This window comes from Hibiscus syriacus, unplaced genomic scaffold (genome assembly GCF_006381635.1).
Source record: "Hibiscus syriacus cultivar Baekdansim isolate YM2019G1 unplaced genomic scaffold, ASM638163v2 tig00009942_pilon, whole genome shotgun sequence".
In the NCBI taxonomy this organism is placed as follows: Eukaryota; Viridiplantae; Streptophyta; class Magnoliopsida; order Malvales; family Malvaceae; genus Hibiscus; species Hibiscus syriacus.
In genome coordinates, this window is record NW_024062205.1 from 859,014 (window position 1) to 873,350 (window position 14,337).

Here is a 14,337-nt window from a genome sequence, read left to right on the forward strand (position 1 = left end):
AAAAATATAGTATCAAACTTCGAGATGCGTCTTTCTGCTGGAAAATGTCAAAATGGCAGCATAGATACATGAATTGAAGTGATTATGGAGCCAAATGATTCTCTTTACAGATGGAGTGAGAAGGAAGAATTAGACATGGAATCTTTATATTGAAAAACGTCAATTATAAGTATACACGAGATGCCAACAATATCTTCTCCATTCATTGTTTGTGGCTTTAAGCATCTGATGGTCAATATCAACTCCCACGCCCATAGAATACCAACCTTTTTTCAATGGAATATGTACTGTGCCCACTTTGATCAAAATGGGAAGAATTGGTGGACCTATTTTCACACCTCTTTTTCCCAGCACTTTGCAATTCCTCCATTAAATAAGCTATCTTCCCTCTCCTGAAGTTCTCCAAAGAAGCCATTGTCCTCCATTACAGTTTTCGTTCTCCCTGTCTTGAGTTATCGTTTCTTAATGGCCTCGAAAAGGATACTGAAGGAGCTGAAGGACTTGCAGAGGGATCCACCAGCTTCGTGTAGCGCAGGTTGGAGTTATAAAACCAAAATCCGATATCTGCACATTCTTTGTTTGCATGATAAATTACTAGTTGTGTGCAGGTCCTGTGGGTGAGAATATGTTCCATTGGCAAGCAACCATCATGGGTCCGAATGATAGTCCGTATGCCGGTGGTGTTTTCCTCGTGACCATCCATTTCCCTCCTGATTATCCTTTTAAACCTCCCAAGGTACCATCGATTTCTAGTACTTGAATCGAACAAGTCCAAGTTATTGACTTTCGATGATCAAATCCGGGTCTATTATTCAGGTTGCCTTCAAGACCAAGGTTTTCCACCCGAACATCAACAGCAATGGCAATATCTGCTTAGACATACTCAAAGAACAATGGAGTCCTGCGCTCACCATCTCTAAGGTTTTACTGTCCATATGTTCACTGCTAACGGACCCAAACCCGGACGATCCGCTGGTACCGGAGATTGCTCGGATGTTCAAAACCGACAAGTGCAAGTATGAATGGACAGCTCGGAGCTGGACCCAGAAATATGCCATGGGGTGAATAAGTAGGTGCCATTAACGAAACCAAGTTCTGATAATATAACATAAGCCCCTCTGGTTAGAATAAAACGCAAGTCATTTCTGAGCTTTTTATCTTATTCATTTAGGTGATGTTCTGTGCTTATCAAAATACTCGTATACACAAATCTTAAATATCATCTAAAGTTTGAATTCTGGCATTATCGATGTAATAAATTGAACCGGATGAATTGTTCCTATGATAAAATTTATTATTTTATATTATAAATAATCTTATTTTTTGCATGTGATTATAAAGGCTCATTCGACAACATCGTCTTCGAATAATGTGATATCTTGTAAATTATGATCAAAATCATAATATTCTTGTAAATTATGACCAAAATCATAATATTCTTGTAAATTATGATCAAAATCATGTACACCTTCATATAAGGTAGAGTTTGAATTCTTTTAAACATGTAATTATTGATAAATTAAAATAAAAATTATGTCAGACATTCTTCATCTGATCAGTCATAGTCAAAATCAATAGAAATAATTTTATTTATTTATTTTTATTCAATTCAATCTATTTTTTATTAATCAAATAATTAATTCAAATTTAATCTAAAACTGTAAAAAATATCAAATATTTAAAATTATTTACAAATTAAATTATTATAATTTATCTTTTGACAAAAAAATATCTTATAAGAAGTACATCACATTGTAATTGTAAATGATGTAGAAATTGATATGATATTCCCACCATAACTGTTAAGTATTTAATAAATAAATTGATCGATAATCTACAGTAAATCTTTGAGATTTGCCAAAATCCGGAGAATTGTAAAAAAATAAATGTTTGGAAATTTGAATCATCATGAGCAAAAAAAATATGAAATTATCTATATTAATTTAAGAAACACAGCCATATTTCAATTAGAAAATAAGCACAGGTTAATTAAAGAAATCATTTTAAAACTTATAATTTCTGTATTTGATTTTTATCTTAAAATTTTAATTATTATCAAAATAGTTTCATGCGTAACACAAATATTACATATTCATGTGTAACACAAATATTACATATACGATAAATCAGGGCAGTTCTTGAGCCTGGAGAGGAGAGACACCTAGGGGTGGGCATGGGACCTGAACTCAATGGGTTCTGACCCGATCGGTCCGGGTTTTTTTATTAAAAAAATCATGTTCGGGTCGAGTTGGATTTTTAAAATGTGATGTTCAGGTCGGGTTTGGGTTTAGGGTAAAAAATATCCGACCCGACCCGAAAAAATATATAATTTTACCTTATATATTTAGGAACAATTACAATAATATCTCTCTATATATTATTTTTTTCAATTAAGTAACTGTTTTTATTGAATAAAAATAATAATATTATTATTATTTTTGGTCGGGTCGAGTTTTTATGTTATATATCGGATCGGGTCATATCTATGGTAGAGGATTCCTTATTCTCGGATCAGGTGGACCAAAAATCCGATCTAACCCGACTCATACCCATCCCTAGGGACACCTGCCCAGGTTCCCTCTTCCTCATGTCCCTTTTACCCATAATCCAAAATTATAAATTTACATATAATTTAAAATGATAAATTTAACTTGGAAGGATTATGTCGTAGTAAACCTTTGTTCTATTCAATCTAGATTAATCACATATCAATAATTAGAATACCAAATTAGATATCAATAGTTATACGAAATTAAAATCATCAAAAAATAATTATTCGAAGATTAATGTTATATTTTCTCCATTATAAAATTATGAATTTTAGTGCATTAAGAATAAACGAAATCACATAATAATTTTAGAAAACACTTTAACATTCTTTATTAACATACAACGGGGTAATATTAATTATTAGTTGGTTTAAAAAGATGTAAGGTTAAGCTTCAGAACTTTAACATTATGTCCTTCCATAATAGACCTTTTGTAATATTTGATTTGAATTGGTCGATAAATAAATTAAATACTAACAATTATACCTACAATGAAATAATAGAAAATCTACGTTCAAGATATCAAAAAGAAGTGAATCGTAAATTTTAAGGTTTCACATTCATCGACGATGATACTCGATGGCAACTAACGACAACTGGAAATCGATAAGTGGCGGTCGATAATGAAATATTTTGATTGAATTTAAAAGTCAAATTGATATTTTACTTAAAGTTTAGGGTTAAATTAGTTTTTTATCTAAAATTTAATGATTAATTAAAAATTAACCACTTTTGATAAACGTGTCACGTCATCAAACTAATATGAATTGAAAGATCAATAAATAAAATATAATAATCGATATAAATGATTAAAATTTAATATATTAATAATATAAATGATTGAAATGCAAGTGAATAAAAATATTTAAACATGCACAAACCAATTTAATTTAGTGGTTAAAAAAATAATTGTTGTTCCTATAGGTCATGAGTTCGAGCACCAACAACTGCCAGAAGGGTGATTGAGCGTTCATTGTTAAATGGTTGAGAGTATTTATAACATATACTACATTGTAATCGCATTAACTTAATCAAATAAAAATATTTAAACATAAAACTAAAATAATTAATCTGACAATTAACTCTCAAAATAACGTAAAGTATATATTTAGTACTTAAACTATCAATTTTGATTAATTTTAGTATCTAAATTTTTAATTTTTTTCAAAATCATACCAAACTTTTAGTTTTTGTTTCATTTTAGAATCCCGCCGTTAAAAACTTAACACGTCTAGTACCTAAACTATCAATTTTGATCTGTTTAGTATCTTAACTTTTAATTTTTTTTAAACTTAACGTCAAGTTTTTAATGGATACTAAAATGAAACAAAAAACTAAATATTATGTATAGTTTAAAAAAATAAAAATTTAGATATTAAAACGAAAAAAAAAATTTGATAGTTTAAGTACTAAACACATAATTTATTCCTTAAAATATAACCTAAAAAATATTATATTTTTAGACTTGACCCTTATTTTTTTGTTAATTTGCAGTGAAGCCGTTGAATCACCTTGGAATCTCTGAAACCAAGACCAAAGCGGCTCTTGGTTTTCCACTTTGGTTCTGGTACGTCCATTTTGGGAATCTTCAAAATGCCATAAATCATCAATCTACCATTTTTCACTGACCTTTTCAGCAATATTAAAAAAAAATTAATATAAAGAATCTTTTCTTAATTCATACGCTTTTTATTCTAAAACAAACAGCCACCGCTTATTTTCCCAGCAAATCTGTTCGTCGAATATATGATAACGATGCCCTTTTTCCGAGTATTTGTACTTTTGATTTCCCGTTGAGCCTCAAGTTGTATCGACTTGTTCGGGTCGTCTCAGGTTGTTCCACTTGCTGTGGTCTTTTTCCCGAGTAAGACTCTTCCTCTATTTTTTCGTTGATAATTGTCTGATCCGTTTCCATTGGGAACTTTCTTTTTCATATACTGCAATGATTTCTTTGAAAACAGTGTTAGGTCGTTACTGAATTGCTTTAATTTGGTTGTATGTGTAAGCATTTATGTGAGAATTGTTAGAATATTTAAATACCTTAATTTGCTTCTTTGGTATTGCTACTTGCTAATTGAGCGCGGTTTATTAATTGGGTCAGGTTCAAAATTGTGAATTGATCTCTTCTCACTAGATTTAAGTGGGATTTGTATTGTGATGGACGATGGGGAGCTTGATTTTTCGAACCAAAAAATGATTTCCGGCAATAACATAGGTGATATTCCTAGCAGTTGCTCGATGGACAGTTTCTTTGATGAATTATTCAACGATTCCCATGCCTGTACCCATACACACACTTGCAACCCACCCGGCCCCGATAACTCTCATACGCACACCTGTTTTCATTTTCACACCAAAATCGTGCCTGCCTCAAGTGAAGATAATGTTGCTGTTGATGATACGGCCGAGTCTAGGGAGAAGAAATCGAAGAAACGTCCGTTAGGTAATCGAGAAGCTGTTAGGAAGTATAGGGAGAAGGTTAAGGCACGAGCTGCCTCTTTGGAGGACGAGGTTGTTAGATTGAGGACTGTGAACCAGCAGCTGGTGAAGAGATTACAAGGTCAGGCTGCATTGGAGGCTGAGGTCGCGAGGCTTAAGTGTTTACTTGTTGATATTCGAGGAAGAATCGAAGGGGAGATTGGATCATTTCCTTATCAGAAACCAGCAACTAATGTTAACATGATGAATGTGCCTGGTGGTGCTTATGCGACGAATCCCTGCAATGTGCAATGCAATGATCAGATGTATTGCCTTAATCCTGGAGGAGAAGATAAAACAGGAGAAGCTGCTGCGCTGAATGGACAAGGATTTAATGGTTGCGGCTTTGACAATATTCAGTGCTTGGTGAATCAGAACTCTGGAGCAAATGAACTTTCTACTGGTGGGGTTAGAATTGCAGGGTCCAATGGCAATTCTTCTAGCGCTAAAAGGAGGAAAGGTATAAATTTAGGAGTCTTTATCTTTATTTCTTCATATAATTTATGTTGGATGATGGAACATTAATTCCTGATTTGGTTTATCGATATTTTATTGTCAATTGTAACTAGCATGTTGACTATGGTTATTTGATTAACTAATTTCTGACTTTGAATTCCAATTCTACAGCTTTTTTGGCACAGTTTGTGCTTCTTCTACTTTATTAGGTCTGCTAGAAGTAGTTTTTCTTGTGTCTTTGATGAAATCGTTACTTTTATTGCTAGCTACTATTATAAGCGTCCATGATTGTTCTAAGTATGTCAACCATCCAGTAATTCTAATTAATAACTCGTATTTGTTATTGGAGTTTACACTTTACTTGCGATATAGAGACCAGCATCAGTGGTGAAACATTATTTGAATATTTAGTCGTCGTTTTATAACCACGTAAAATGTTGAAAATTAAAATTCTTTATGTTTATGGTTTTTCTTTCTCTCATGTTACTTGGCTATGTTTATGGTATAGAGAAAAACAGTATATTTGTTGTCGAATGTCTAACTTGTCCAAGTCCTTATAACCATACTTATAGGGAGGTCACTTGTTTTTGCAATATTCGGAATACTATGATCCATGGTTGTTTCAAAAATGAATACAGCTGCATACAATATTACAATGTGTAAAACTCTGCTTTTGAATGTGCTCTGGCTATGATACTGACATTTATTTTATTCCGAGGTGTCATCCAGCTACAACAGGTTGATGAACATGCGGAAGAGGGTACATATTTGTGTTCTAACAAGCAGTTTCCTTTGGATGCATAACCTTCTTCAGTCAGGTTGCATTGCTTTTTTTTTTATTTTATTTTTTCATTTTCTGCTCTCTTTTTTTGTTTTTTCAACCCTACTTATAGGTTATTAGAGGTGGGTTTTGGGTGTTTTTAGTTTATGGTCTAAAGCCAACAAACTTGGGAAGCTGAAACTTCTGGATTTTTATAATATGTAGCATTTATGAGTAGTGACAGACGGTCTGGTTTCCATCAAGTTAAAACTTGGCTCAATTAAACGCCTTATCCCATCTTCTTACTCACAACGTATGATATTCATCGGGAATTACTATCAATGATGCTGTTCTCTGTGGTGTTTTTCTTCTTTCTAAGGTATATGAGCTCTGTTATTTCTGAACGACAGAATAAGTGATGGAATAACTTTGATGTTTCGAAAGTGTGAGCCCTTACCAGGTGAGTTACAAGTTCCACTCCTTGCAGTCATGCTTTGTGATTCGCATAGGAAGCTATGAATTAGCTTGCATTGGTTTCGGCCTTTCCTATTCCGGTTTTGCATGGCATTGACAAAGCACAGGAAGTTTGCCTTTTGCATATGAGCATTCTTTAGCTGTGGGGTTGCCTACTCGAGAGTGAAGTGGCCGTCCTTCAATCGAAAATTATAGTCTGTAAGTGATAACGGACCCCAGAGATTATCCCTCGTCTACCTTGCTAATGCTACAATGCTGGAGTTGGAACGAAAACAGAAAGGAAAGTGTGTGTTTGAGGTTGGGTAATTCAAGCATTCTTAGATCCTGAATTTCAACTGTTGACTTGTTCTTGTCTTTATTGCTGGCGATTTCAGACAAAGATGTTTGAACAGAAACTAAATTTTGGGTCGGGTATGGTTTGGATTCAAGATCAAGTTTAGTCATCATGTTCGGGTTAATATCGGGTAAATATTAGATTATTAATATAATATAAATAAATATTTAAATTATATAAGAAATTGAAATTCTTATAAGTATGATCTCTCACTCCATCCTTATTACTTAGATACTTAAAGAAACCTTATAACACTCAATCCCAAATAAGTCGATAAAAAACATAGATGAGTTCCAAAACTCATCAAAAAAACTCGAACAATAGGTAGATACAAACAGATCTGGGTGCTATGGAAAATGAATCACGATAGGGAACTTAAAATACTGAAAATCACTGACAAAACGTAAATCATAGCCAAATATCACGAGAATATTATCTACGATCACATGTTGTATATCCAAATCTAATTCGAGGGTATAAAATAGGAAAAATCAATAAGATAACAAATGAGCACCATCTTGATTAATCATGATGACGTTAAATTCAACCCCGAGAGAAAATAAACGACAAACGATTTAAAAAGAAAATAAAAACTTACCAAAAAACAGAAAAAACGTACTATGAAAGCAAAAAAAATCGTGCTATAAAAGTAAAATTGTTAAAAACAAAAAAAAATAACAAAAATACGAGATATTGACGACGCCAACCAATACTAAAGCCGGTATTGCGGTATGTTAATAAAAGAAAAAAAAAAAGACCAAGACAGAAAATAAGAAATCAAAGTGCTGTGGCTTTATATAGTTGAACTTACGTAATATCTTTAATTAAATAAAATATTATCGTACAACGGGATGGATGAAATTAGCGGTGAATTTCGGCTTTAAATTTATTAATCATAAAGTATTTATATTCAATAGAAATTCTTTTTTTAATTTATTTTTTCATTAAAAAATCTTATTATATTTTTAAAATTGAACAAGATAAAATTTAAATCATAATCGACGATGAATATGAAATTTTATGACATAAAAAAACTAAAGGTTATAAAATTATAAGGGACGATTACTCCTTCTAAGTCAGCCCTGATCGTAATATTAAAACTTCTAATATGAAAATGGAATATAGAGGAAAATAATATTGTAAATTGAGTACATTGATTTTTTAAAAAAAGCACGTGATCATCTTGTTGGAAGTTAAGTTCGAGATAGTTTTATTAGTAATGATTAGAATATATTTAAAGTAAAAATTTGTGTTTTGATTGCACAATCTCTCTATATAGTACTTAGATACTTAACCTTATAACACCCAATCCCAAATAAGTCGAGTAAAAAGCATAGATTAGATCAAAAATAAAAGATTTACAACCAAATATATTTTCTCTTTTTTCTTTGTCTCAATCGAATCACGTAATAGAACAAGTGGTGGTGTATAGGGATGACAAACGGGCGGGTCGGGTGCGGATACCCCTCCCCCATCCCCATACCCACCTAATATTTTTCAATTGACCACCCGCCCACCACCCATGATGGGTACAAATTTTCAAATCCACACCCGCCCACGCAAGTACATTTTCAAATCCATCCCCACACCCACTACCCACTAGCGACATATCCATCTAGACTCGCCTGACAGCAAACTAATGGGATGTTGGAGTTGGTTCCCAGACAGTTCGTGATGGGATAGCAGCGCATGCTTCAATTTGTCAGAGGAGTGGCTCTACGAATGTTATGAAGACAGATTGTAGGGAGCATGTAGTCGCAGAGTTGGATTGTTGAGTTGCTTTCGATGTTAATGCTCATAATGCGCCTAATATGGGTTTTGAAGGGTTAAAGAACATGGAAACTGCTTCTTTTGATATTAATGCTTATAGTACGGCTAATTTGTGTTTGTATGGGCAGCATGGGCTAAAGAACATGGAAAGTGACATGGTTAGTGAGATTATGAGTTTAATTAAAGAGCCGAATATTTCCCTAATTAAAGACCAGATTAAAGACTAAATATCCTTAATATTTGGTTAAATTATATATTATATATTATACAATATTAAAATTTATAAATTAGTCTCTAAAATTACACCTAAATTCATTATGGTCCAAAATTTAATAGATATTTAGTTGGGCGGGCGGATGTGGGGCAGGCGGATGCGGGGCGGGCGGATGTGGGACGGGTAATGTCTCAAACCCATTACCCGCCCACCACCCACGATGGGTATCACTTTATAAATCCACACTCGCCCACTACACGCTAAAATTATACTCATCCCCACTCCAATTGGAACGGATGCGGTGCGGAATCCACGAAACTATACCCGTTTGCCATCCCTAGTGGTGTATCTATCTTCACTCGAGCTCGCACGTGCCAGAAACGTCCCTTGCGAGTAGGACGGTAAATCAGACAGATATCTCTCCTGCGATGAATACGATAAATGAGACGAAAATTCTTAAAATTGATTCGATCAAATTTTGATAAATATTTAATTCGAATTAATACGATTTGAATTATTAATAAGTTAAAATAAATTATTTTATATTCGACATAAAAATCATATGAATAAATCAAAAATATAATAAATTAAAATTTTATTTTATAAAATAAATTATTAATAATATTGACATTAATGTGTTATTTTTTAAAAAGAGTACACTATAATTTTTTATATATTTAATGTTAAATTCTACTTTGAGTTTTGTTTAATTTTTTTTCAAGTTTTTTTTTAAAGATTTTATGAGTTTTAATTCATAATTTCTAATTCGAATCAAACTTAAAAATTTTAAACTGAGTTTTCAAGCGAAGATCATCTCCAAAAGTTTTCCAGTCTGGTTTGCAACTATACCTGCGAGTCCTGTGCGTAGTGAATGTATCCACCCGGCGGCGCCTTGTAGTAATCCCCTGGGGCATAAGGGTGAGCCACCAAGTCATACGGCACGTACGGCGTCGGCCACCACCTTCGATGGCTCCACGTATTCGACCACCGTCAGCTTGCTGGTCTTGCGATCCACGTCCACTTGCGTCACACCTTTCATCCCTTCCACTGATTTCTTCACTTTGCGCTCGCATCCTTCGCCGTCCATCTCTACCATCGTCTGAGAAACAAAATTATTATTACAGTCGGTTTGATATGGACAAAAACGGATAACCACAAACGTCCCTATGGAGTTTTGTCGCTTAGATCAACAAAGAAAAACCCATCAAAAACATAAAATATTAGCATGCTGATGGGTAGATCCGGTCCGACACCCAAACCAGTTAAATCTAATCAAATTGGAAGAAAGGGACAAAAAAACTTAAAAACACAACAGAAACAGTGAATTTCTTGATCTACTAACAAAGAGACAGCTTTTATACCTGCAGCTGCTTACGTTCGTTCTTGAGCTTGGAACTGCTATGAGAACAGAAACAGTTCAGAAACATGATCCAGAACACCCATTTTTGTGCTCTCCCTCGTCTGACTTCACCAAAATGGACGGCCACTTTTTCCTCTGACAATTTGATTACCAACGTCAAACGGAGAAATGGACGGCCACTTGGTTAGATCCAAACTGTTGAATGAAAAATGTTTCTTTTGTCCGTTGGATCCAATAGCCCATGAATTTTAATGAAACAATTTCCCTATATAAGTCACTAACTAGTAAGGTTTTTTTAAGGAATTAACCAATTTTATTCTAAATATAAAATATCTCAAATTACAACAAAGATTTACAATAACAATCTTAATTTAATTACATAATTAGGAAAATTTTCTATAAATATTGAAACAAAACTAGCAACTTAAGATCACATAAGGATCAAACAGAGAAAGATTAAAAATCTAACCAAGAAACTCGAACAAAGATAGATACAAACAGATCTGATCGTATCAGCAAACGAATCACAAAAGGGGTCAAGCTATTGAAAGGCCACATACAAATCGCAAATCAAACTCAAGCGACGTGAAAAGCTATCTACTAACGCAAATCGGGTATTTAAATTCAATCCGAGGGTCTAATAAAACAGGAAAGATCAACAAGATATTAGATAAGCGGCATCTTAATAAATCGTGGCAATATCAAATCAACCCTTATGAACAAAATAAATGAAAAAGTGTCAAACAACCGAAAAATATGATAAAAATATAAGAAAATGTGTCATAAAAGATAAATGAGAACGTGTTATATAGGTAGATTTATTAAAAATTAAAAACAAAAAAATAGAGATATGATATAAAAAATAAAAAGACAATAAAAATATTAATAATCAATAACCAACATTAAAACTAATACCATATCGATCAATAAAGATAAAAAATAAGAAATAAATAAAAGACGAGCGATACACCAATAAAAAAAATTAGGTTTTTTTCTATGAGATAACCCCACTCATCTAGCAGTAGAATAAGGCCCGATCTTCGTTGGAATACCGCTTCACAGATTCATGTACTTCTATTATAAATTTAGCACCACGTTGACTGATCAAAGGGTAGTTGGTTTCCTTTGAATACGTTACCCCTTTTTAACTCATGCTTTTAGATCATGCAGCAATTAAAGGACACATTTCTGAGTTTAGAGATTTTGAGAATTTTTTTGTATCTAAATCTTTTCTTGCCTTATTACGAGAATATTGTATTATTTTATTTGATTTGTTTATTAGAAATATAAAATTATAATATTTAACTAGAAGAATATAAAATTAATTCAATACATATTTTATCAAATTATCATTGTGTTATATGTTTTTTTTCTTTCTAAAAAGTTAAACTTTAATATTAAATTATAAATATTTTAATGAAAATTCATGAAAATATTTTAGTCGTTATATTATCTAACTTCAGAAAAAAATACATTTAATTCATAATTAGTATATTATACTTACATTTTTAAATAATTTTATTAAGTATCATATTTATTTATATAAAATATAATATAAAAATAATATTATGGTTTTGGGTGGACAAAGATATTATTTTTCAATGTATAGGACCTGTTTTTTTAATAAGTTCAAGCTAGATATTAACTATGTTTTTACAATAATATTATTTTTCACCTCATAAAATTACTAATAATGAATATGTTGAATATTAAAAATATAAAATAATTTTAAAAACTCAAATCCATTTATATTTGACTAAATTAAACTCTTTGTATATTATCATTATGTTTATAATTTTGAGTAAAGTACAAAAAATAATAATTGAGAATGATCATTATAAGAAGAATTTATTAGTCTAGGGATATTCTTGTCCAAAGTTGTGGGAATTGTCTAATACATAAGAATTTGAAGTTAATAATATTTATACTGTTTTAATCAAATAAAATACTATTATCAGAAATTATTTCATGATAATAATCTTTTTCGTGAACCAAACATAGAAATATAATTACGGAAAAGATTATTTTTTTGTAACGATAATTTACGCTAAATGCCCTCTAAGCACTAGGTGTTTGCAAAAAGATTTGATTCGATCGATCTGATTTGTTGATTCGATGACTCGATCAAATAATTCAGATATCCGATTTGTTTTTTGATTTTCAGATACTTCAGATTAGATATCCAAAAAAAAATTAGATAACCTGATCAAATACGGCAGATAAATTTTAATTTCGGATTATTCAAAAATCCGAAAATATAATGGATTTTTAGATTTTAGATACTTTTTAGCACATTAAATGAATAACTCATTAACCTATTAAAGCTCTAACCTAATAAAAATTAGGATATTTAATTATTTATTATGTACAAGTGATTATATATATATATAATATAGTAGAAGTATCGAATAAGTTACACTAAATCATAAAATTTAAAATTAATTATCTTGTCAAATTAATTTTTTAGATCAAATATGAATCACTATTTTAAGTATCCAAAATTTACGAATATTCAAATTTTCAGATCTGTCCGATATCCGAATTTGCCCACCCCATACCAGCACTCATCACTCCTGCAGTCATCCACGTATAGTGCAGTCAAATCTAGAAAGCAAAAAAAAAAAAAGCAGATCAGCAAAAAACCAAACCAAAGAGATGAGTGTTATTGTCGGTTGAGAACGAGTCATCCACGTATAGTGCAGTCAAAGTTCACGAGAATCACTCCTGCCAATAATTTCTTTTTTCTTTATGTTGAGAGCAGAATTGAAAAAGGACCAGAGCCGAGGGGCTTGGGAGTCTAAACTTGAGTTGCGTGTGTCGGTTTCCCATGTGAAACCCAGCTGACATCTTGCATGACTCGCATTTTTCTTTCTATTCCTCCTTGATGACGATGAAGATGGACATTTCAAGATATCAAACATGACTAACTACTCATTTATTTATTGCCTTGATGAACATGGCCACCCCAACTGAAACCAGACAAAATAAGGTTGAAACAAACTAACTGCTAGCTGCTCATTTACTTCGGATTTCCCCATCTGCAACTGCAACATCTTTTATAGATTTTTTTATTCACAAGACTCCGACTTCATAAAATTTAATATTAATTGTTTTTTTCGTCGAAATATCCAATAATAGCCTTCCAATAATGCATCTCATTCTGCAAATGTGTACATTGTGGATCCAGTCTTTCCAATTATTATATATATATATCATGTACCCTATAACATGGATAATTGCATAAATAATATATAATATATATATATGTTTGCTGTGCAGTTCCACAAGATCCCACGTGTAGCAGTATATATATTTATATATTGTTAATGGTTAATTGTTGGAAGGTTGCATGTATGATTGCTGCACAAACACATACGAAGAAAGCAACAAATACAGCAGGTTTTGCTGTGAAGTGTAAACACTAGACCATACCCAGATATCATCTTTAATATCCTCCTCTTACATACATGCATATTACGTTAGGATAAACTCAAAATTTTATGTTAAAGGTAAACTTTTAAAATTTTAGAGAGAAATAAATTTATAAAATTTTAGGAATAAAATTTATTGTCAATAAAAAATATAAATAAAATATTAAAATACATAATAATTTAAAATTTTAAAGGATTATTATTCCGATTCTCTCAATCGTTCCTATATATATATATATAGTTAGTTAGATAGATAAATAGACGTATGTACGAACAAATGTCTAGATGTTCGTACTTGGTAAATTGGGTGTTGATGTGTGCCTATGGTTAAAACGTTACCATCATCTTCGGTTCATGCATGAATCATGCTGGTGTCATATGAACAAATTCGAGGAGTTATTGATATCATATCTTACAAAACCAACCCATTCCTTTGAATTTATTCATTTATTTGTTTCCTAAAATTTAATGAGATGGTCAGTAGGGGTGTGTGTGGTCCTCAAAAGGACCG

At 31.9% G+C, this 14,337-nt stretch overlaps 2 protein-coding genes and 1 pseudogene across 2 annotated transcripts; 2 read left to right on the top strand and 1 right to left on the bottom strand.

Moving 5' to 3' along the window:
* Nucleotides 1-336: 336 nt before the first annotated feature.
* LOC120203446 (ubiquitin-conjugating enzyme E2 5B-like) lies at nucleotides 337-1,246 on the top strand. Its single transcript, XM_039203741.1, has 3 exons — nucleotides 337-535; nucleotides 609-736; nucleotides 817-1,246. The coding sequence occupies exons 1-3, from the start codon at nucleotides 466-468 to the stop codon at nucleotides 1,063-1,065; spliced, it is 447 nt and encodes a 148-aa protein (XP_039059672.1). The 5' UTR covers nucleotides 337-465; the 3' UTR covers nucleotides 1,066-1,246.
* Nucleotides 1,247-4,223: 2,977 nt separating this feature from the next.
* On the top strand, nucleotides 4,224-6,992 carry LOC120203447 (basic leucine zipper 23-like). The gene is made up of 3 exons (XM_039203742.1): nucleotides 4,224-4,413; nucleotides 4,651-5,487; nucleotides 6,213-6,992. Exons 2-3 carry the CDS (start codon nucleotides 4,707-4,709, stop codon nucleotides 6,224-6,226), a joined length of 795 nt encoding a protein of 264 aa, XP_039059673.1. The 5' UTR covers nucleotides 4,224-4,413; nucleotides 4,651-4,706; the 3' UTR covers nucleotides 6,227-6,992.
* Nucleotides 6,993-9,868: 2,876 nt separating this feature from the next.
* LOC120203398 lies at nucleotides 9,869-10,609 on the bottom strand (annotated as a pseudogene).
* Between the last annotated feature and the right edge of the window lie 3,728 nt (nucleotides 10,610-14,337).